This window comes from Chiloscyllium plagiosum, chromosome 4, assembly GCF_004010195.1.
Source record: "Chiloscyllium plagiosum isolate BGI_BamShark_2017 chromosome 4, ASM401019v2, whole genome shotgun sequence".
Lineage (NCBI taxonomy): Eukaryota > Metazoa > Chordata > Chondrichthyes > Orectolobiformes > Hemiscylliidae > Chiloscyllium > Chiloscyllium plagiosum.
The window spans coordinates 63,189,424-63,212,743 of record NC_057713.1 but is presented as its reverse complement, the minus strand read 5'-3'; the positions used below and the strand labels follow the sequence as shown (position 1 = coordinate 63,212,743).

The 23,320-nt window shown below is 40.0% G+C and overlaps 1 protein-coding gene across 2 annotated transcripts in view; it reads left to right on the top strand.

The window, feature by feature from the left end:
• LOC122549088 (peroxidasin homolog) overlaps positions 1-23,320 on the top strand; it is a 573,433-nt gene that overhangs the window by 344,842 nt on the left and 205,271 nt on the right. For both annotated transcript variants that reach the window (XM_043688313.1, XM_043688312.1), the window contains exon 9: positions 22,330-22,499. In XM_043688313.1, coding sequence (XP_043544248.1) covers positions 22,330-22,499 — 170 coding nt within the window. The remainder of the gene's footprint in view (positions 1-22,329; positions 22,500-23,320) is intronic.

The following is a 23,320-nucleotide window of genomic DNA, read 5'->3' as shown; positions in this document are numbered from 1 at the left end:
GCAACACCACCAATCTTTGTCTTGTCTGCAAACTTATTAATTAAACCGGCTACATTTTCCTCCAAATCATTTATGTAGACCACAAGCAACAGAGGTCCCAGCACTGATCCCTGTGAAACACCACCCGTCACAACTGTCCATTCCAAAAACCATCCTTCCACCGCTACCCTCTGTCTCCTATGACTAAGCAGTTCTGTATCCATCCTGCCAACTCACCCTTGATACCATGTGACTTTACCTTTTATACCAGCCTGCCATGAAGGAACTTGTCCAAAGCTTTACTGAAGTCCTGGAGACACATCAATTGCTTTTCCTTCATCAATCATCTTCAAAACCTTCTAGAAAAACTCAATCACGGTAGTGAGGCACAACCTTCCCTGCACAAAACCATGCTGTCTATCACGAATAAGTCCATTCTCTTCCAAATGCGCATAGAACCAATCCCTATTGTCTTTTCCAGTAATTTCCCTACCACCCACGTGAGAGCCACAGTCTTGTAATTTCCAGCATTATCTGTGTTACCCTTCTTAAACAATGTGACAATGTTGGCTACTCTGCAGTCTTCTGGGACCTCACCTGTGTCCAAAGAGGATATGAAGATGCCTGTAAATGCTCCAACAATTTATTCACTTACCTCCCTTAATATTCTGTGATAGATACTATCAGGACCCAGGGACTTAACTATCTTAATACTTTTTAAGACACACAACACCTCTTCCTTTTTAATAGCAACTTAGCTGAAAGAGTCGACATTCCCTTCCCTGAGATCATTCGCCACCAATTCCTTCCCTTTGGTCAATACCAACATAACGTGCTAAATGGTTTGAGGGACTGCAATGTGCTTGGGGTTGACAAGGATAGGAGGAAAAGGTCAGTCTTTCAGACAAAGCAGGATTTGGTATAAGTGGCCAAAGAAGTTAGTGACAGGACTCTTGGCGTTCAAACTTGGATATACAGCCCAGGCACTAGGAGGACAGGAAAAGAAAGTGACATAAAATTCCAACTTACTTGGCATCCTTCTTCACTTCTCTGACAGTGTCGCTCATTTCACTGTCTTCAAGCACATCCTCAACTCATTCCACTGTCTTCAAGCGCATCCTCAATTTATTCCACTGTCTTCAAGCTCATCCTCAACTCTTTCTACTGTCTTCCGGCATATCCTCAACTCATTCCAGTGGCTTCAAGCACATCCTCACATCACCATCTGACAGATTTACCTTTTGAGACTCTTATTTTATACTCTGTTTTGAAGTTCACTTCTCTGACACATTGGTTTCAGCATTAAATGTTCAAAGGTGTTTATTCTTATTACTGTAACACAGGTTTTTGTATGAGGGAACAGCTTTTGATTTATCTCTGAACTTCTTCCAATGCTTATATAGTCATAAAGTCTCAGTGATCCAGATTAAATACAGTATTCAAATTGTTATTTGAATGTTTATAATTTTGGTTAAGACTTATCTTTTATTTTGTGTTGCTAATTAATTCAATTTGTAATTGGCTGTGTACATGTCTGCTTTACATTGGTTGGAAGTTTTGATTAAAATAAGGCATGTAAGGTTTGTTTTTCAGCTTTTCACTGGATGTATCAAAACCACTGTTGGAATACAAATAGTGCACTTTTTTTGCCGCTTGCTTTACATTTCACATGTCTGTGTTCAATTTCAGCCAATATTTTACTGTTAAATTACATACCTTCTATAACTCATTTTGTAATTTCTAATCTTTTTTTCATCTCCACTGCGCTATTTTCTTTGCCCTATCATTTGCATTTTTTTTATCGTCTTCAATCGAGTTTCAGAATCCAAATCATTGCTATTCCTGGGGCACTATAATTAATACTTCAGTTTTCCCCATCTTAGCATGCTATTGTAATGAGTACCATTTTTGACCTTCAGATAACCGTGGATTTCCACATCTTTGAGCCTAACTATTATATTTTAATGTGCAATGTAGTAAAATGTCTTTGAATGTCCAGGTACAGCACATTATAGAGCTGGATATAGTCTACTTAGGTTGTCAATTCCTCAGAAATTAAAGCGGTTATTTAAGCATCTGTTGCTGTTTTGCCTTGTTTGTTTCATGAATGTAAACTATTTGCAAAGTTACTCTCGATGATCAATATGTTATTTTACAATGAGTTCAAGTACAACTATTTGTTTTTTTTGTGTCGTTTTTATATTTATTTGAACAGAGATAACACATTAGCTCGATTAAATTTATTGGCTTGTCCCCAGTGCACAGTGACTCCTGCATCAGCCATCAACCCCGTCAAAATCCTACTAAATCACCGTTTAGTTTTCTCTACTCTTGTGGAAATGGCTCACATCTCTCCTCATTAGTATTCATTGTTTTGGTGATTCAGACTAACTGATCTTGATGACTTTGATTTCTACGAAGGTGCACTTAAAACTGCATATATTACTGCATCCTGTTCATTCCTTTTTTGCTTTATATTCTGTACTGATATTTATAGAGCACAAAACACTATTACCTTATTTTATTACTTTATTCAACTGCCGTGACGAAGAAGTTATACATGGAAGAATGCCATTATTATGGTAGCATGCATTTGTAAGTATACTGACTACTTCTAGTCTTCCATTTTAGAAGCCAAGGTCTCAGTTCCAAATTTTCCAAAACATAATGCTTAGTTCTATAGCAGTTGTAGAATCGTGGAGCTGTACAGCAGGGAAACAGATCCTTCCGCCCAACTCATCCATTCTGACTAGATATCCAAAATTAATCTAGTCCCATTTGCTAGCATTTGGCCTACATTCCTATTCATTTACCCATCTAGATGTTTTTAAAACTTTGCAACTGTAACAGCCTCCAGCACTTCCTCTGGCAGCTCATTCCGTACACACACCACTCTATGTGTGAAGAAATTGCCTCCTGGATCCCTTTCAAATTTTTCCCCTCTCACCTTAAACCTGTGCCCTCTAATTTTGGACTCCCCCACCCCAGAGAAAAGACCTTGTCTATTTACCCTTTCCATGCCCCTCATGATTTTATAAATCTCTATAAGGTCACCCCTCATCCTCCAACACTCCAGAGAAAATAGCCCCAGCTTACTCAGCCTCTCCCATTAGTTCAAACCCTCCAACCCTGGCAACATTCTTTGTAAATCGTTTCTGAACCCTATCAAGTTTCACAACATCATTCCTACAACAAGGAAACCAGGATTGCATGCAGTATTCCAAAAATGACCTAATCAATGTTCGCAATATACCTACCAACTCCTATACTCAATGCTGTGACCAATAAAGGAAAGCATACCAAATGCCTTCTTCAATATCCTGTCTACCTGGGACTCCACTTTCAAGGAACTATGAACTTGCACTCCAAGGTGTCTTTGTTCAGCAACATTCCCCAGGACCTTACCATTATGTTTATAAGTCCTGCCTTGATTTGCCTTTCCAAAATGGAGCATCTCATATTTATCTAAATTAATTATGGATGGTACGGTGGCTCAGTGGTTAGCACTGCTGCCTCACAGTGCCAAGTACCCGGGTTCACTACCAGCCTCGGTTGACTGTGTAGACTTTGCATGTTCTCCCTGTGTTTGTGTGGGTTTCCTCTGGATGCTCCGGTTTCCTTCCACAATCCAAAGATGTGCAGGTTAGGTGAATTGACCATGCTAAATCACCCATAGTGTTCAGGGTGGTTAGGTGCATTAGTCAAATGTGGAGTAGTAGGGGAGAGGAATGGGGCTGGGTGGGATACTCTTCAGAGGGCCAGTGTGGAATTGTTGGGCCAAATGGCCTGTTTCCACACTGTAGAGATTCTATCATTCTAAACTGCACCTGCCACTCCTTGGTCCATTGGCCCATCTGATTAAGGTCAGGTTGTATCCTGAAGTAACCTTCTTCATTGTCCACTACATCTCCAATTTTGCTGTCATCTGCAAACTTACTAATCACACCTCCTATGTTCACATCCAACTCATTTATTTAAATCACAAAAAGCAGTGGGACCAGCACCAATCCTTGTGGCACACTGCTGGTCCCAGGCCTCCAGTCTGAAAAGCAACCCTCCACCATCACCCTCTGTCTTCTACCTTCAAGCTAGTTCTGTATCCAAATGGCTAGTTCTCCCTGTATTCCATGAGATCTGACCTTGCTACCCGGTCCATCATGAGGAACCTTGTCAAACACCTTACTGAAGTCCATATAGATCATGTCCACCACTCTGGCCCCATCAATCCTTTTCATTACTTTTTCAAAAAACTCTAGTGAGACATGATTTCCCATGGACAAAACCATGTTGACTATCCCTAATCAGTCCTTGCCTTTCCAAATACATGTAAATGCTATCCCTCAGATTTGCTCCAACAATTTACCCACCACTGATCTCAGGCTCACTGGTCTGTAATTTTCTGGCTTTTCCTTACCATCTTTCTTATGTAGTAGCACTACATTATCCAACCTCCAGTCTTCTGACATCTCACCTGTGGCTACTAATGATACCAATATCTCAGCAAATGGCCCAGCAATAACTTCCCTAGCTTCCCATGGAGTTCTAATGTTCACCTGATCAGGGCCCAGGGATTCATCCACCTTTATGAATTTTAAAACATTCAACACTTCCTCCTTTGTAATGTGAACATTTTTCAAGATGATGTTATGTATTTTCCCATGTTCTTTATCTTCTATATCCTTCACCACAGTCAATACTGATATGAAATACTTGTTTAATATCTCCCCCATCTCCTGCAGTTCCACACAAAGGCGGCCTTGCTCATATTCAAGAGGCCCTATTCCCTCCCTTATTACCCTTTTGCCCTTAATGCATTTATAGAATCCCTTTGGATTCTCCTTAACTCGTTGCCAAAACTATCTCATGTCCCCTTTTTGCCCTCCTGATTTCCTTCTTATGTAAACTCCTGCTGCCTTTATTTTCTTCTAAGGATTCACTCGATCTCTGCTGTCTATACATGACATAATTCCTTCTTTTTCTTGACCAAAACCAAAATTTCTCTGGTCATACAACACTCCCTATTCCTACCAACCTTGCCCTTTACCCTAACAGGGACATACTGTCTCTGGATTCTCATTATCTCATTTTTGAAGGCTTCCCATTTCCCAACCATCCCTTTACCTAAGAACATCCATCCCCACCGACCAAACATCTTTTAAAAATTCTTGCCTAATACCTTCATCAATGGCCTTCCTCCAACTTAGAACTTTAAGTTTTGGATCCAGTCTGTCCTTTTCCATCACTATTTTAAGACTAATAGAATTGTGGTCACTAGATCCAAAGTTCTCCCCCACTGACAACTCAGTTACCTGCCTTGCCTTATTTCCCAAGAGTCCGTCAAATTTTGCACCTTCTGTAGTAAGTATATCCACGCACTGAATCAGAAATAAGGTGCTAATTTCTGAGTTCCATCCAAATAACTTCCCTGGACATTTTCCCATGGACATCCTTCCTAAATACAGATACAATGTTATTCCTAATCAAAAACGTCACTCCCCTTCCTCTCTTGCCCCCTTTCTACCTTTCCTATAGCATCTATACCTTTAGAACATTAGGCTGCCAGTCCTATCCATCCCTAAACCACTTCTCTGTAATCACTATGATATCCCAGTTCCATGTCGCCAATTATGCCCAGAGTTCATCTGCCTTACCTGTTAGTCCTCTTGCATTGAAATAAATGCAGTTTACTTTATTAGTCCAAACTCATTCTCTGCTTTCTACCTGCCTGCCCTGACTGTTTGACTTGCTCCTTTTCCAGTTACTGCTGTAATATGCTGTTTGTTTTGCATATTATTTATTACTGATAGCTTTTGGGGTCAAAATGTTGACATTGCTGCTGGTAATATTAGCAATCAGCTCCTGATGTGTTTGTGTTATATGCATTTGTTTATTAGTTTAACTGAGTTTTAAATTGGTTAAGATCTTCAAACAACAGTGGGTACAATGTGAAGCATCTGCGAGGCTGAATGGATCATGTATAGCACATAAAGATGTGGTCACTATGCAGGCTAAGACTCCACAGTCAATGAAGGAATAGACGATCAGCAGTCAGAGTAAGAGGATTAGGTAGGTAGTGCAGGAGTCCCCTATGGTCATTCCCCTGCAGAACAGACATATTGTTTTGGATACTGTTTTTTTTTGGTGAGCATCAATTCTGATGAACAGTCACTGGACTCGAAATGGTAACTCTGCATTCTTCCCACAGATGCTTCTAGACCTGCTGAGTTTCTTTGGAATTTCTGGTTTTGTTACATCATGCTTTGCTGGATACGAATGTAGGAGTAATTGGGTGAAGGCTGTAGTAATAGGAGATTTGATGATAACTGAGACTCCAGGATGGTAAATAGCTTCCTGAGTGCTAGGGTCAAGGATATCTCCATGTAGCAATTGGACGTTCTGGAGGGTGAACAGCCAGTGGTCATGGTACACATCGGTACGAACCACATAGGTTATAAAAGGGATAAGACACTAAAATTAGAATGCATGGAGTTAGGAAGCAAATTTAATAAGTCAAACCTCAAAGGTAGTGATCGCAGATTGAAAATGTGAGTTAAAGATGATGTTTGGACTGTGGGTAATGGCTTGTACTAAAAGGAAAAACTGAACAAACAACCTTTTGTTTATTCGTGAGACCAGGCCAGGAAGTTTATTGAAAGTTGGTTAATGATCAAGGTTCTGCAGATGTTTTGTCACTGGAGAAGAGCATAATGTTTAAACAGATAGCAGCAGTTATCTATTAATATGGTCAATACCTGGGGATTGGTTCCAGCTAGTCTGGAAAAGATCTAATGCTGGATCAGTGGTTAACACTGCTGCCTCACAGCGCCAGAGACCTGGGTTCGATTCCCACCTTGGGCGACTGTCTGTGTGGAGTTTGTACATTCTCCCCATGTCATCGTGGGTTTCCTCCGGGTGCTCCGGTTTCCTCCCACTATCCAAAGATGTGCAGGTCAGGTGAATTTGTCATGCTAAATTGCCCATAGTGTTAAGTGAATTTGTCAGGGGTAAATATAGGGTGGGCGAACAGGTCTAAGTGGGTTACTCTTTGGAGGGTCAGTATGGACCTGTTGCACCAAATGGCCTGTTTCCATACTGTAGGGAATCTAAGCTAAAGCTTAAGCATATGGCAAATATTGAATGATAACTGGGATCTTGTGGCAGAGCTGGTTTGTCTGTCAGGGAATGGTCAGAGTTTGAGTTGTGTTTTGGTTGGTGTCTTCTGTGAGAAAGAAAAAATCTGGCTGTTGATGCTAAAGGATGAAGGTTTGAAAGCTCCCTGCCTAACCTCCCTGAGCAGCTCTTGGAAACCTAGAGAAGACAAAACCATGTTATAAATGTTACTGACTTTATATAAGTGAACTGAAAAGCTCACTCTGATCGATACCTTCAAAAAAAAACTAAGATGCCATCATCTATACCCATGGAACATTATACTGTGAAAACCACTCATGTAATCTGGCCAATTTTGCTATTCTATTTATCCCTGTGTTTGTTTGTCTGTCTGTCTTTGTGTGAATAGGGGCAAAAAAAAAACAGGTTTTGGATTTAAGGCATAGACAAATTAGATTTTTCTGCGCTTGGATTTTGTTCTGATTAAGGTAGTGTTTAAAAATCTTTGTAAGATACAAACTAGTATCTGGAGTTGATTATTTGCAGGATCTGGGATTGGTTTTTCAAAAGTCTGGTTAGAAACCATTGAGGTCAATTTTGAGTACCTTTGAAGGTTTTATGTTTACTGTGTTGCAAATACAGAGATAGAAAAGCTGATGTCTTCTCTATGCTGTTACATTGGGCAGGACCAGAACTAATGTCCTATAAGGAGTATTTGCTAGTGTGGTTTAAACTTCAGTGGAAGAGGTTTGGCAACCTATACAGGGAGACAAAAAAAGAAGGAAACAAGGGCAAAAACAAAAACAGATTGGGAAATAAGAGAAGTGATAGAGAATTCAAAGGCAAGAATCAAACAGGGCCACGATGCAAAATAATACAAACAGAACTGGAATGTCAAAAGAACAGCCTTATGTCTTAATGAGTGGAGCATTCATAATGAAGTGCATGAATTAATTATGCAAATAGATATAAGTGGACATGATATAGCTGGAATTGTGAAGATGTGACTTTAGGTGAAGTAAATAATCAATTTTCAGGAAGGTCAGGCAAAAAAGAAAAAGAGACTGGGTAGCATTGAAGGTTAAAAAGGAAATTAATGGAATAATAATAACCCTGGTGAAGTGAAATCTATATGGATAGAGCTTAGAAACTCCAAGGAGCAAACATTTATAGTGGAGGTTGTATATAAACTCCAAACTGTAGTGGTAGAGTTAGGGATAGCATTAGACAGGAAATTAGAAATGCATGCAAAAAGGTCAGCTGTAATTAGATTAGCTAAATCAAATCAGTAACAATACTGTAGAGGAGGAATTCCTGGAATATGTAAAAGATGGGTATTTGGATCAAAATATAGAGGAACCAACTATTAAACAACCCATTCTAGACTAGGCACTGTGTAATGAGAAATGAATAATTTGCAATCTTGCTGGGCTTCTTGAGGAAGAGTAGTTGCAATATGATAGAGTTTTTCATTAAGGTGAAAAATTACATAATCAATTCTGAGACTAGGGTCCGGAATCTAAATAAAGGAAACTATGATGTCATGCAAGCTGGGGAAATGTTAGTTAAAGGATTGACAGTGGATAGCAAACATTTAAAGAATGCATGGATGAACTGTGACAATTGTTCATTTCATCTGGTATGAAAATAAATCAAGAAAGGTGGTCTGACCATGACCAGCAAGGGAGATTAGTGATTGTATTTGATCCAAGGAAAGGGCATATCCATTGGTCAATAAGAAACAGCAGACATGAAAATTGGGAGCAGTTTTAATTTTGGCAAAGGAGGGTAAAGGGATTGGTCACGTGGGGGGAAATAGAGAAAAGGAGTAACTTATGAGGAGCATGCAAACTGATTGTAAAAGCTTCTTTGATATGTGAAGAGAAAGAGATTAGTATAGGTCCTTTGTAGTCAGAAGCAGGGGAAAAAATGTTGCAGACCAAGAGATGGCAGTTCAATTAAATACAAACTTTAATTGTCTCTTAACAAAGGCCGCAAACATTTTGGGACCTATGAGATGGGGACAGTGAAGGATATCAGTATTAATAGGAAATAGTGTTGGCTAAATTGATAGGAGTAAAGGCTGATAAATCCCAGAACCCAATAATCTACATTTCAGCATACTTTAAGAAGTGGCTGTAGAATTAGTGAATGCATTCTTGATCATTTTCCAAAATTCTACACTTTCTGGAGCAGTTTATACAGTTTGGAGGGTAGTGAATGTAACTCCACTGTTTAAAAATGGGGGTAGAGAGAACAAGGGGCTGGTGAGTCTGGCATCGGTTGTAGGGTTGTAGAATCCATTATGAAATTAATAAGAGCTGAGCACTTGAAAAACTATGACAGGATCATACGGAGACAGCTGGATTGAGGAAGTGGAAATCACATTTGACAAATCTGCAATAATTCTTTTGAGAAGGTAACTCATTGAATTGATAAGGTGGAGCCAGTAGAATTAGTTTGCATGAAGGCTTTTGATAAGGTTCCACAAAACAGATGGGCATTTAAAATTAAAACACATGTGATTGGGGCTTAGTTACTGACATAGATGGAGAACTAGTTGGCAAACTGGAAACAAAGAGTAAGAATGAATGGGTCTTTTTCTGAGTGGCAGGCAGTGACATGTGGGATATCACAGATGTCAATGCTTGGATCCTGGTTATTCACAATGTATATTTATGATTTAGATGAGAGAACTAAATATAATATCTTCAAGTTTGCAGATGACTCAAAGCTTGGTTGGAAGGTGAACTGTGAAGAGGATCTAGGGATAGTTCAGTGTGACTTGGACAACTTGAATGAGTGGGCAAATGCATGGCAGACACAGTATAATGTGGACAAATGTGAGGTCATTCAATCAATAGCAAAAACTGGGAGGTAGATTATTATCTGAATGACAATAGATTGGGGAAGTGGTAGGTTTTCGTACAACAGTCACTGAAAGCAGGCACACTGGTGCAGCAGGCAGTGAAGAAGGCAAATGGTTTATTGGTTTTCATAGTGAGAGGATTCAAGTACAGAGCAAGGGTGTTTTGCTGCAATTGTGCAGGGCCTTGGTGAAACCAACCTAGAGCGTTGTGTGTAGTTTTAGTCTCTTTCGAAGTATGGAGAGCGTGCAATAAAAGTTTAGAACAAAGAAAAGTACAGCACAGGAACGCGCCCTTCAATCCACCAAGACTGCGCCGACACATGGTGCCTTTCCAAACTAAGAACCATTTGCCTCTGTGGTCCATATCCCTCTATTTCCTGCCTGTTCATATATCTATCAAGATGCCTCTTAAACATTAATATTGCAATAGTGTCCACCCACCACCTCTGGCAGCACATTCCAGGTACTTATCATCCTCTGCGTAAAAAAAACTTGCCTCTTATATCTGCTTTAAACTTGCCCCCTTTTTACCTTAAAAATGAATCCTACAAATTGACATTTCCAGCCTGGCTAAAATGTTCTGACTATCCATTCTATCCATGACTCTCATAATTTTGTAAACCTCTATCAGGTCACCCATCCTCCTCTGATGATCAACTGAAAAGGGACCAATCTTTCCTCATAATTAATACCCTCAAGACAAGGCAATATATTGATAAACCATTTGTGTACCTTCTCCAAGACCTCCACATCTTTCTGATTTAGCAATCAGAAAACATACACAATTTTTCAAATGTAGCCGAACTAAAATTCTACATAGCTACAACATGACTTGCAAATGTTTATACTTTATGTCCCGAGCAATGAAGACAAGTATACAATATGTCATTCTTGACCACCTGTTGTCAATTTCAGGGAACTGTGGACTTGTACACCTAGCTCCTTCTACATGTTGATGCTACTAAGGATTGTGAGTTACTGTATACTTCCATCATACATTAGATCTCCCAAAATGCATCACTTTGCATATGTCTGAATTAAATTCCATCTGCCATTTCTCTCCCCAAGTCTTCAACCTATCTATATTGTGATGTAACTCCTGCAGTCCTCCTCACTATCTGCAGCTCCCCCAATCTTTGTGTCATCCTTACTAATCAGGCCATCTACATTCTTGTCAAAATCATTTATAGATATTACAAACAACAGGGTCTCAGTACTGATCCCTGTGGAATATAACCGGTCACAGATGCTCAACCAGAAAAACATCCTTCCAACCTATTCTCTCTTCTGTGACTAAACCAGTCCTGTACTCATTTTAGCAACTCAGTGCAGATTCCATGTCACTTCAGCTTTTTCATCAGCCTACCCTGAGCGACCTTGTCAAAGGCCTTGCTAAAGTCTATATAAACATCTACTTCCTTACCCTCATCAATCATCTTTGTCACTTCCTCAAAAAAACTCAATGATGTTTGTGAGACATGATCTTCTCCATCCAAAATCTTGCTGTCTATTTGCTAATAAGTCCACATTTCCCCTATAGTCCTATTCTAAGAAATTTCTCCAATCATTCCCCTACCACTAACATAAGGCTTGCCGGCCTGTAAAATTCCAGATTATTCCTGTTGGATGTCTTAAACAAAGGAACAATGTTGGCTCTTCTCTAGTCCTCTGGGAACATTGCCTGTGACGAAAGAGGATGCAATGATTTAGTACAAGGCCCCCATAATTTTCTCACCTGCTTTCCTTCGCATTCTGGGATAGATCCCTTTCCGACCTTGGGAGTTGACAAGCTTTTCAAAACTCCCAATATCAACTTTTTTTTTTAATACATTGACATGCCCTCAAATATTGACATGCCCCTCCTGAGATTCACCATCCATCCTCTCCTTTTTGAATACTGATGCAAAGTGTTAGTTGAGGACCTCACCCACTTCCTCTGGCTCCATGCATAACTCCCTCCTTTGATCTTGCGATGACCTACCTTTCCCTCGATATTGTCATACTTCTTATATAAATGTATATAAAACATCTTGGGATTTTCCTTACTCCTGTTTGCCAAAGGCACTTCGTGGCTCCTTTTATAGAGACATAGAGTCATAGAGATGTACAGCATGGAAACAGACTCTTAGATCCAACCCGTCCATGCCGACCAGATATCCCAACCCAATCTAGTCCCATCTACCAGTGCCCAGCCCATATCCCTCCAAACCCTTCCTATGCATATACCCATCCAAATGCCTCTTAAATGTTGCAATTGTACCAGCCTCCACCACATCCTCTGGCAGCTCATTCCCCTAAACCTATGCTCTCTAGTTCTGGACTTGCCAACCCCAGAAAAGACTTTGTCTATTTATCCTATCCATGCCCCTCATGAATTTGTAAACTTCTATAAGGTCACCCTTCAATTTCAGACATTCCAGGAAAACAGCCCCAGCCTGTTCAGCCTCTCCCTATAGCTCAAATCCTCCAACATCCAAGGAACAGGAGAATCGACGTTTCGGACATAAGCCCTTCTTCATTCCTGAAGAAGGGCTTATGCCCGAAACATCGATTCTCCTGTTCCTTGGATGTTGCCTGACCTGCTGCGCTTTTCCAGAAACACATTTTCAGCTCTGATCTCCAGCATCTGCAGTCCTCACTTTCTCCTCAAATCCTCCAACCCTGGCAACATCCTTGTAAATCTTTTCTGAACCCTTTCAAGTTTCACAATATCTTTCTGATAGGAAGGAGACCAGAATTGCCTGCAATATTCCAACAGTGGCCTAACCAATGTCCTGTACAGCCGCAACATGACCTCCCAACTCCTGTACTCAATACTCTGACCAATAAATGATAGCATACTGAACGCCTTCTTCACTATCCTATCTATCTGCGACTCCACTTTCAAGGAGCTATGAACCTGCACTCCAAGGTCTCTTTGTTCAGCAACACTCCCTAGGACCTTACCATTAAGTGTATAAGTCCTGCTAAGATTTGCTTTCCCAATATGCAGCATCTCGCATTTATCTGAATTAAACTCCATCTGCCACTTCTCTGCCCATTGCCTCATCTGGTCAAGATCTTGTTGTAATCTGAGGTAACCCTCTTTGCTGTCTACTACACCTCCAATTTTGGTGTCATCTGCAAACTTACTAACTGTACCTCTTATGCTCGCATCCAAATCATTTATGTAAATGACAAAAAGTAGAGGACCCAGCATCGATTCTTGTGGCATTCCACTGGTCACAGGTCTCCAGTCTGGAAAAAAAACCCTCCACCACCACCCTCTGTCTGCTACCTTTGAGCCAGTTCTATATTCAAATGGCGAGTTTTCCCTGTTAGCCATCCTAATTCCTTTATTGAGTTCTCTCCTACTATCTATATATTATTTGAGGTCTCTGTCAGTCTTCAATTAGTCTTTAGAGATTGATTGCTGGGATGGCACATCTAAGGTATAAAGAGAGACTGGTTCAGTGAGGACTATATTCATTGGCATTTAGAAGAATGAGTGGGGGGATATCCCATATAAACCCATAAAATTGAATCTTGACTAGACAGGATAGAACACAGGAAAGATATTCCTGATGACTGAGGAGTCCAGAACCAGGGGTCGCAGTCTAAGGAAATGGGAGAGGCCATTTGGAACTGAGATGAGGAGAAATTCTTGATCCAGGGAGAGGTGAGCATGTGGAATTCTCTGCCACAGAAAGCAGCTGAATCCAAAACATTGTTCTCAAGAAGGAGTTAGATATAGTTGTATATCTCGGCAAAAGAGATCAAAATGCAGGGGGAGAATGTGGGAACATCCATGATCATGTTGAAAGCAGAGCAGACTTAAAAGACCAAATGACCCACTCATACTACTGTTTTCTATATTTCCATGAAACCATACACTTGAACATATGTTACTCTTTTTTGTTGAAATTTGTTTAAGTACAGCAGATTGCATTTTCAAATCAAAATAAATCCATGTTTTTATAATGAGCAACATATGGATGGTTGGTTAATTAAATGCACAACATCATAATTGTTTCCTTAAAAAGTTACATCAGCTCATAAAATGTCAATAGGGTCAGAAAACCATCATTAGACAAACTATAGGCGATGGGACCACACACATATTGATCTATTTATTTGCTGTGCTCTTCAGCATGCTATTTAATCATGAAATGTCCAGAGGGTGTCTCTCCATTCATCATTCTATTACAGGTTTAATCTCATGAGGGTTCTTCTTGTATGCTGTTCATGTATTTGATTTTCGAGAAATCAAACTGATCCAGTCATCTGTTTATGGTCCCATCTGATGAACAGACTAATTGAGTGTTTGTTGTACCAACCTCTCAACAGATAAATCATAGTTACATTTAGTCACTTTATTGTCAGTGCACTTAGGTTTAAAAAAGGACAATATATTCTTCCAAATGTGTATTGTAATGACACAAAATTAGCTGGGAAGGAAAAGAGTCTGCAGAGGGATATAGACTGGTTAAGACAATGGGAAAAACTTGGCAGATGGAATATGTGGGGAATTATGATAGAGTATTGTCAGATAGAGTAGAGGAGTGAAATACTATTTAACTGGGGAAAGACTGCCAAAAGCTGCAGCATAGAAGGATTTGGGAGTCCTCATTCATAAATCATAAGTATCTCGCGTGCAAGTTCAATGGGTAGTAGGAAAGGCAAATGGGAAATTGGCCTTTATTTCAAAGGAAATAGAATGTAAAATTAGAAAGTTCTTATTAAACAAATGTAAGGCACTATTCTGACTAAAGCTGGAATACAGTTAACAGTTTTGGTCCCCTTATCTAAGGAAAGATATACTAGCATTAATAGCAGTTCAGAGAAAGTTCATCAGGTTGATCCAAGTTATGAACAGACTGCATTATGAAGACAGGATGAGTAAATTAGGCCCTCCTTACCAGAGTTTAGGAGCATGAGAGGCAACCTTATTGAAATCTACAAGATTCTTAGAATTTGAAAGGGTTGGTGCGGAAAGGGTATTCCTGCTTGTGGTAGAGTCTAGGACTAGAAGGCATAATCTTAGAATAAGGGGTTACTCATTTAAGTTGTAGATGAGGAGAAATTGGTTCTCTGAGGATACCAGATCTGTTGAATTCTTTACTACAGAACACTGTCGAGGCTGTATCCTTAAGTATATTCAAGGCTCAGATGGATTTTTAATCCGTACAGGAATCAAAGATTATGAAGAAAAAGATAGGAAAGTGGAGTTGGTTTTCCAATCAGCAATGAACTCATTGAATGGCAGAGATACTTGATGAACTGAATGGCTTCTTTTGACTCCCACGTCTTGTGATCTTACGGTCTTAATTCAACAGCACGTAGATACTTTGATTAATTTAGTTAGTGACAGCACTGTTTTAAAGGAGTTATGTACATACTGACCTTTTTTACAGTGTGAAATGTGATCGATAGAATTGATTGTAGCCCATGGGCTCCATGGTGGTTGAGGAAGCTTAGCATATTCGTTTTAGCATTCCTGTCTTCTTTCTGATATACAATCATATTAAAATGGAAGGACTATCAGTGCTGTGGGTAAAATTCACAATTGGCATTTATGCTATGCCCTATAGATTTTTGCAGCAATGGCATAATGAGAAGCGTGTCCTTTTAATCTGCTGTTGATACTATTATGCTCAGAGATCTATGACAGTAGTGCACTCAGTATTTGTCTCATTTCTCTGGGAAATTCCACAGATTTTTTGACAAAATTACAGATCTTTCTCGAGATCAACAATGCAATTGCAGGTCTGTCATCATTGAAATCCGTGCACAGAAAAAAATTGAAATTAAATGCCAGAGCTGTTCCTTGTATGGCCATATAAAGGTTCTCTGGTCTGATTCAACAAAGTCATAAAATTTAATAACACCTGGCAAAGAAATAGGTCTATACAGATAGAAAAGTAGACATTCAAGGGGATATTTCTAAATACCCAGTTATATTTATTCCAACAGGATAAAAAAAAATCAATTGGAAGACCCACAATCTGTGGTTAATAAAAATAGTTTGAAAATAGTATTAAACTTAAGAAAAAAAATGCTTACTAATAATGTGTGGACAATAAGATTTGACAAAATATAGCACAGCTATGACTGAAAAAAACAAGGTTAAATTAAAATATGAGAGAAAGTTAGCTAGAATTTTAGTGCAAAAGCTTATAATTGTCTGAACACCATGGACTATGGCAGAAATGTCGCAGAAATGAGTGAGATATCTGGTGGTATCTGTCTTGATATTGGGAGCAACTTGTTGCATCTTTAACTAAATTCCAGGCATGGAGATGGGATCCTCACATGCAGTAAGTTACCACTGCACATCTCCTGCTTAATATGCAGTTTCCTACCCTACGACCTGCTGTGAGCAAGTTTGATGTCAAGAATTCTTGACATGGAAGTCAGAGCAGATACCTGACGACGTCAATTTGTCACAGGTTGTGAAGATCCTCTGTGTTAGTCAGGGTACAATCCACAGGCACAAGACAGATGCACCCCTCGTCCACGAACATTGGCATCCACTCAGGATCCTTCTGGCAATTCTCCAATTCACTTGTAGGACTCTTAGGAGATACAGACCTGCATTACAGAATGCAAAAGTGGCCACCATTGAAAAGTAGCTGAAAGGGCACTATGTGTGTGGAAAAAAGACACCTACCTCACAGACTGACAAGGCTGCACCTTAAGGATGCTAATTTGCTTACTCAACGCTCACGCAATCAGAGCCTACCTGCTTCCTCACAATATCTATACTTCCTTACCTTGCCACACCATACCATACCGTGAGCACATTTTGTGCTTCAGCCAGTTGGCCAAACCCTGAACGCTATGAGTACTGCTGTATTGATATGCTTTTTCCAACAGACACATTAATTGTCATGCTTATTTGCGAGGGGGTTTGGAGGACATGTTGCAGTACAGCACACTGAGATATCAACAATCTTCTAAGTTAAGCGGGGCCACTGTCAATCAGAGGGTGTCCATTCCTTAAGCCATAGGCACAATCTTCACATGGTTGAGGGGCTTACATGGCAAATTCATGAAGCATATATTTGCAAATGCAGCCACATTTAACTTGCAATATTTGCAATGCATGCAGAATTAATGCTAGTCAAAACCAATTTGTACCATGCCATTAATCCTTGAAAATTGGAATTAACTTGATGATGCAGATGTGAGCAGCAGTGATTTAAAAAAATAGTGAATGCTGGCTAAAGACCAACCATAAATTGTAAAATTTCAAAGGGTGCTGTCAGAGATGGAAGTGATTACTTCATTATTTGTCACGTAACTATGAAAACAGACACTACTGAATTCAGTGATCTTTCGTGATTGAAGTGGACCTGGTATCTGAAGAGGATTATAGTGCAGTAGGCAGTCCCTTTTGATGTAATGTGTTGAATACTCGGCTTGTGCAACATCTTCACCAACTTAGCGCAACTGAAACTGACTGAATGTTGGAAACACGACCCTCGCTTTTAGGATGCAGCATGTCTCAATGTGTGAAGGAGTGTGCTCAATCCTCATCCATAGGGTATGCAACCATTGACCGTTCTAAACACTAAGAGCCTGTTTTGTTCTTTATTTTCCCAAGAAAGATCTTTGCCAGCAAGAATCAGGAACTCCACCGCTGGTGGAATGTTGGTCTCTTGTGGCTGTCTTCCTAAGAAAGTGAAAGAGAATGCGAAAAGACCAAGGGGCAATGACAATCAAAGGAGTAGCCACAGACTGATAAAGAGCTCACACCACAGGGCCTCTCAGGATGCAGGAGTCCACAGGAGCACCAGTCTTTCGAGTGCCAACAGCTCAATGGCTCAGTGGTTAGCACTGTCGCCTCATTGCACCAGGAACCCAGGTTCGATTCCACCTTCAGGTTGCTGGCTGTGTGGAGTTTTCACTTTCTCCTGTGTCTGCATGGATTACCTCCCACAGTCCAAAGATGTGCAGGTTAGGTGGATTGGCCATGCTAAATTACCCATAGTGTACAGGTAGATGGGTTAGCCATGGAAGATATAGGGAAGGGGGATAGGTCTGGGTGGGATGCTGTTCAAAAGATCGATGTGGACTTGGTGGGCTGACTGGCCTGCCTCTACACTGGAGGGGTTCTATGAGACTTAATTTAATGGGGATGAGCAAGGTGACGTGTCGACACATTCTCCATATGTCCTCGGACACTGATGGAACTCGACTAGATGGTACAGCAGAACCTGAAAGCTGTAGGAATGAGAGGCCAACCTCCTCCAGTGTCTGTGAAGGTGACATCTGCTTTGAATTTCTACGTGACTGGCCTCCTGCCTGGGAGTAATGGGTGACCTGCATGGGATCTCTGAGCATCAGGATAGTAACTGATGCCATCTGTTTCCAAGATCATACTGTTCATTTTATTCCTGATGATGGAAACAGTGCTACAGCCTGGGTGGCAAAATTTGGGAAAAGAGCTGGATGCCCCAGGTACGGGATATCATGAACTGTATACACATCTGATGCTGAGAGGGTCCTATCACAATACTGCAGAATTCATTAACAGGAAGGGACTCCGTTCTATTAATGTTCAGGCAATCGGTGATTACCGTAACCAGAACCTGGAGATGTGTGAACTATTACTCTGATAGTTGCCACGACCTCTATGTGTCAAACTTAGTGTGTTTGATGGTCCAGGTTGGCCTATAAGGCAAGTTACTTGGGTACAACAGCTACCCATTGCAAACATGGCAATCACTGTTCAACCAACTGACTGATGCAGAGCACAGGTACAATGCTGCCCATGCTTTCACCAGGACGATGATGAAGCAAATGGTCGGGCTTTTGAAGATAAAGTTCCACTGTTGGGATTGGTGTAATGGGGTGCTGCAGTATAGTCCAAATAAAGTGTGCCTCATCATTCTGGCCTGCTGTATTCTGCACAATTGGAACAGGCAATGAGACAATGTGATAGTTGCTAGGGAACTGGGGGGATAGGAATAGTTGTCTGAGGAGGATGAGGACTGTGAGGAAGCTCAGCCAAGGCCTTAGTGGGCGGCACGGTGGCACAGTGGTTAGCACTGCTGCCTCACAGCGCCAGAGACCCGCGTTCAATTCCCGCCTCAGGCAACTGTCTGTGTGGAGTTTGCACATTTTCCCTGTGTCTGCGTGGGTTTCCTCCGGGTGCTCCAGTTTCCTCCCACAGTCCAAAGATGTGCACATTAGGTGAATTTAGCATGCTACAGGCAATTTTGCATGGCTATGTGTTAGGTGAAGGGGTAAATGTAGGGGAATGGGTCTGGGTGGGATGCTTTTCGGAGGGCCGGTGAGGACTTGTTGGACCGAAGGGCCTGTTTCCACACTGTGAGTAATCTAATCTAATTAACACACAGTTCCAGCAGATGAGAATTGAGTGCTACCAACCATCACAGAATGAAAAATAGTCATTGGCCATGATATCAGCATTTGGTTTATATTGCAGAAGCAAACATTAGCATCTATTTATTTTATTGTGTTCACTTTTGCTGATACTTTAATTAAAAATCCATGTTAGGAATTGTCCAATTGTTTGCCTGTGATGTGATGTTCATTTACTGGACAATGACCAGATGTGGGTCCACAGTGGTCTTTGGGGATAGCATAATGGTGACTTTGAGATGGTGTTTAGACCGGATTATCGAAAGACAGGTAAACTGTGTGGCTTGTTGGTTAAATAGTGACTGGAGTGACAGAAAAGGGTATCAGTGCGAGAGAGTGTCAGCCATGAGCAGCATAGTTTAATGGCAGCTAAGCCATTACATTGCTGGTAAGGGGCAATGCTGGATTGGCATTATGGTCAGGAGCAGAGAGACCATTCCAAGATAGCGTGTGTGCCAAAGATGCCAGCCTTTAACTGATATCTGCTGAGTGGTGAGCTGTACCAGGAATGGTGAGTGGTAAGATAGAACTAGAATCAGGTAAGAGGGGCTGGGTAGTTAGTTAATCGAGCAAGAAGCCCTCAAACAAACTCAACAAAACTAATACTTAGCCAAAATAACTTAAGATTTAGCTCATAAGAATAAATAATAAAAGTTGTTTTTTTTTTAAGTTTCAAAGGTAACAGTGTGGTATTGGCTTTAAAGAATGTGGGATTTAATAAAGAAAAATAAGGAGACAGCCAATTAATAAGATTTTTCCATTAATCCCACAAGTAACATCCCAAAGATAACCACAAATCAGGAAATTGAACAGAGGGAAGAAGTCAAAAATAAAAATTGCAAGGGAGGTTGAGCAGGCTGACAAGTCTCCCAGTCTTGATAGACTTTATCCTCAGGCCTTGAAAGAAGTGACTGGTGAGATAGTTGATACATTGGCTTAAATTTAACAAAATGTTTCCCAGATTCAGAGAAGGTTCTATTATATTTTAAAAGCATCCCAAATTCAAAAAGTAAGTGAGACAGAAATGAGGAGAAAATATGTCAGATTAGCACATATCATCATGGAAGTGTTAAATGCCATAAATAGAGACATTATAGCAGAACTCTGAGGCAAGTTTAAAGTAACCAAGCAGAGCTACATGATTTTCTGAAACAAAATCTATTAGAATTTTTTGATGAAGTAATTTGCCATGGTTAAAGGAGCATTACTTTACTTGGATTTCTGGGAGGCATTTGATAAGATGCCACATGAAAGATCATCTCTGAAAATTGAAGGTAATAGTAAAACATGTTAGATATTGACATGGTTGGAAGATTGGCTATCTAACCGAAAACAGAGAGGAAGCATACATGCAAGTTTTTCTGGTTGGCAAAACACAATGAGTGACATGCTACCAAGTTCAATGCTGGTACTTCAAATGTTTCCAATTTATATAAATAACTTGGAAGAAGAGACTGAAGAATCAGTTGTTAAATATAATGGTCATTAGGAAAGTATGTTGTGAAGAGATGTAAGAAGGTTTAGGTTATATGAGCAGATATGGACCTGATAAATGAGTATACTGTGAGCATATATGAAATTCTCCACTATTATCTGAATGATGGCAGATTACAGAACTCAGAGATGAGAAGGATCTGAATTTTTTAGTACATGAATTGCAAAACATTGCATGCAGGTACATCAAGTAATTAGAAAAGCTAATAAAACAGTATAATTTATTGTGTGTGTAATTAAATACAAAACTAGGGAGGTATGCTTCAGTTATACAAGGCATTGGTAAGACCACATCTGGAGTGCTTTTGTACAACATTAGCCTCCCTAATTAAAGAAGGATGTAAATACATTCAGAGAAGGTTTGCGAGATTAATGAAATGGCTTGTTTGTCTTATGAGGAAAAGTTGGCCAGGTTGGGCTTGTATCACGGGAGTTTAGAAAAGTAAGCAATGATTGAATGAAATTTCTAAGACCCTGAGGGGTCTTGACGGGGTGAATTTGTTTTCTATTTTGGGAGAATCCAGAACAAGGGTAATAGTTTAAAATTAAAGATTTAAGACAGAGATGACAATGTTTTTCTCACAGTGGTTCATGAGTCTTTGGAACACAGTTCCTCAAATAGGAAGTGCAAGCAATGTCCTTGATTATATTTTTGAGGTAGAGATAGATAGATTCTTGTTCAGCAAGAAAGTTTATCGGTGAAAGATCCCTTCCAGTTGCTACTTCTAATCTGAGATAAAATTGGGAAGTGCTGGAGCAATTTAGGTTTGACAACATCTAGTAGCTAGTATCTGACAGTGTAACTGATATGACTCCTTCAGAACAGTTTTGAATTTACTGTACGTGGATGATATATGTTAATATATATAAAATCATGAGCATTCTTGGAGCCCATATAAAAGTCCAAACCCAGCTGGAGCTTTCAGTGAAACTTTCTGAAATGGCAGACACCCTGCTCTGAGAATGAAGTATCATGAAATACTAATCTAGTAATGGCTTATTTCAACAGGTAGTTCTAAATAGCAAGCAATTACTTTTTTCTCATGCTCTTGACATTACCTTTTAAATCTTTGAAAATAGAAGTTTGAAATGCCTTAACATTTTTTACAGTTGTTTTTGACAGTTCATTTTGTCTATTGACTGTTGCTCTTGACAGGGCTGTTGACATTTCCAATGAACTTGAAAGTTAATGTACCTTTTAGCACATTGATATCTACTTTTAAGAATTGCAAAGGCATCTTACCTCTCTCAGTGGGGACCTTACCCCTCCTAAAAATGTCTAGGAGATATCTTAGTTCTTAAATGGGATAAAAGTCTAAGCTGAACTTTTTCACCTTTACAGTCAATTTCCACTGCAGTAACATGCCAGCTTAAAGTTCAGTATCAAATGTGCTTCCAATTTTGCAAATTTTCCTCTGCTGTTTTGTATGCTACCCAAAATTAAGCAGAAGAGTTCACGCATCATCTGAAGCCATGTTCACTGCTCAAATCCATATTTTTTTTTAAAGCCATGAATTACACATGAAAAATGACATTCGTCGGAATTTACTAGATGATGGTACCTTGATGATCCAGAATGCACAGGAATCTGACCAAGGGACATATCAGTGCATGGCCAAAAATGAATTGGGAGAGGCCACAACTCAAGGCGTTTTACTTCGATACTTTGGTAGTCCAAGTAAGAATGATTCACTTTAGTGCATTGTTTATTTCTTTCCTGTTTTATTTATTTGTTCTTTTCTTACAGCTGCTTTAACTTGAATTTTGAAAAAGGTGTTGAGGAAATTTTTATTATTTTCAGGATTTTTTTCTGTCTTTATGGAAAAGAATTAAGATAAAGTTAGTGTTATTTTTTAAAAAGTAAAGTCACTGTGCACTGCTCTTAAAATTAAAGACTTGTTTTAAAACCACATCTGCTAGTTTGCAGAATACCTCATCACTATTTACTGTAACGAATATAATGTGGGTCATCCATGCCGAGTAAGGCAGAATGACTAAGACCATAAGAAATGGGAACAGGAATAGGATGTTCAGCCCCTCAAGATTGCTCTGCCATTAAATAGGATCATGCAAAGAACTAATTAAATAGAATCATAGCTGATCCAACATTCTTCATATCCACATTCCTGCCCTTTCCTCGTAACCCTTGTTTCACCTACTGATCAAGAATCTACCTATTTCAGCCTCAATTATGCACAAGAACTCTGCTCCCAGCTCTTTGTGTGGCAAGGTGTTCCAAAGACCCTCTGAGAGAAGACCTTTTTCTCATCTTAGTCTTATGTTGGTGTCCCTTTATCTGAATATATACATTCTAGGAGGAGAAAGTGAGGTCTGCAGATGCTGGAGATCAGAGCTGGAAATGTGTTGCTGGAAAAGCGCAGCAGGTCAGGCAGCATCTAGGGAGCAGGAGAATCGACGTTTTGGGCATAAGCCCTTCTTCAGGAATGGGGAAAGTGTGTCCAGCAGGCTAAGATAAAAGGTAGGGAGGAGGGACTTGGG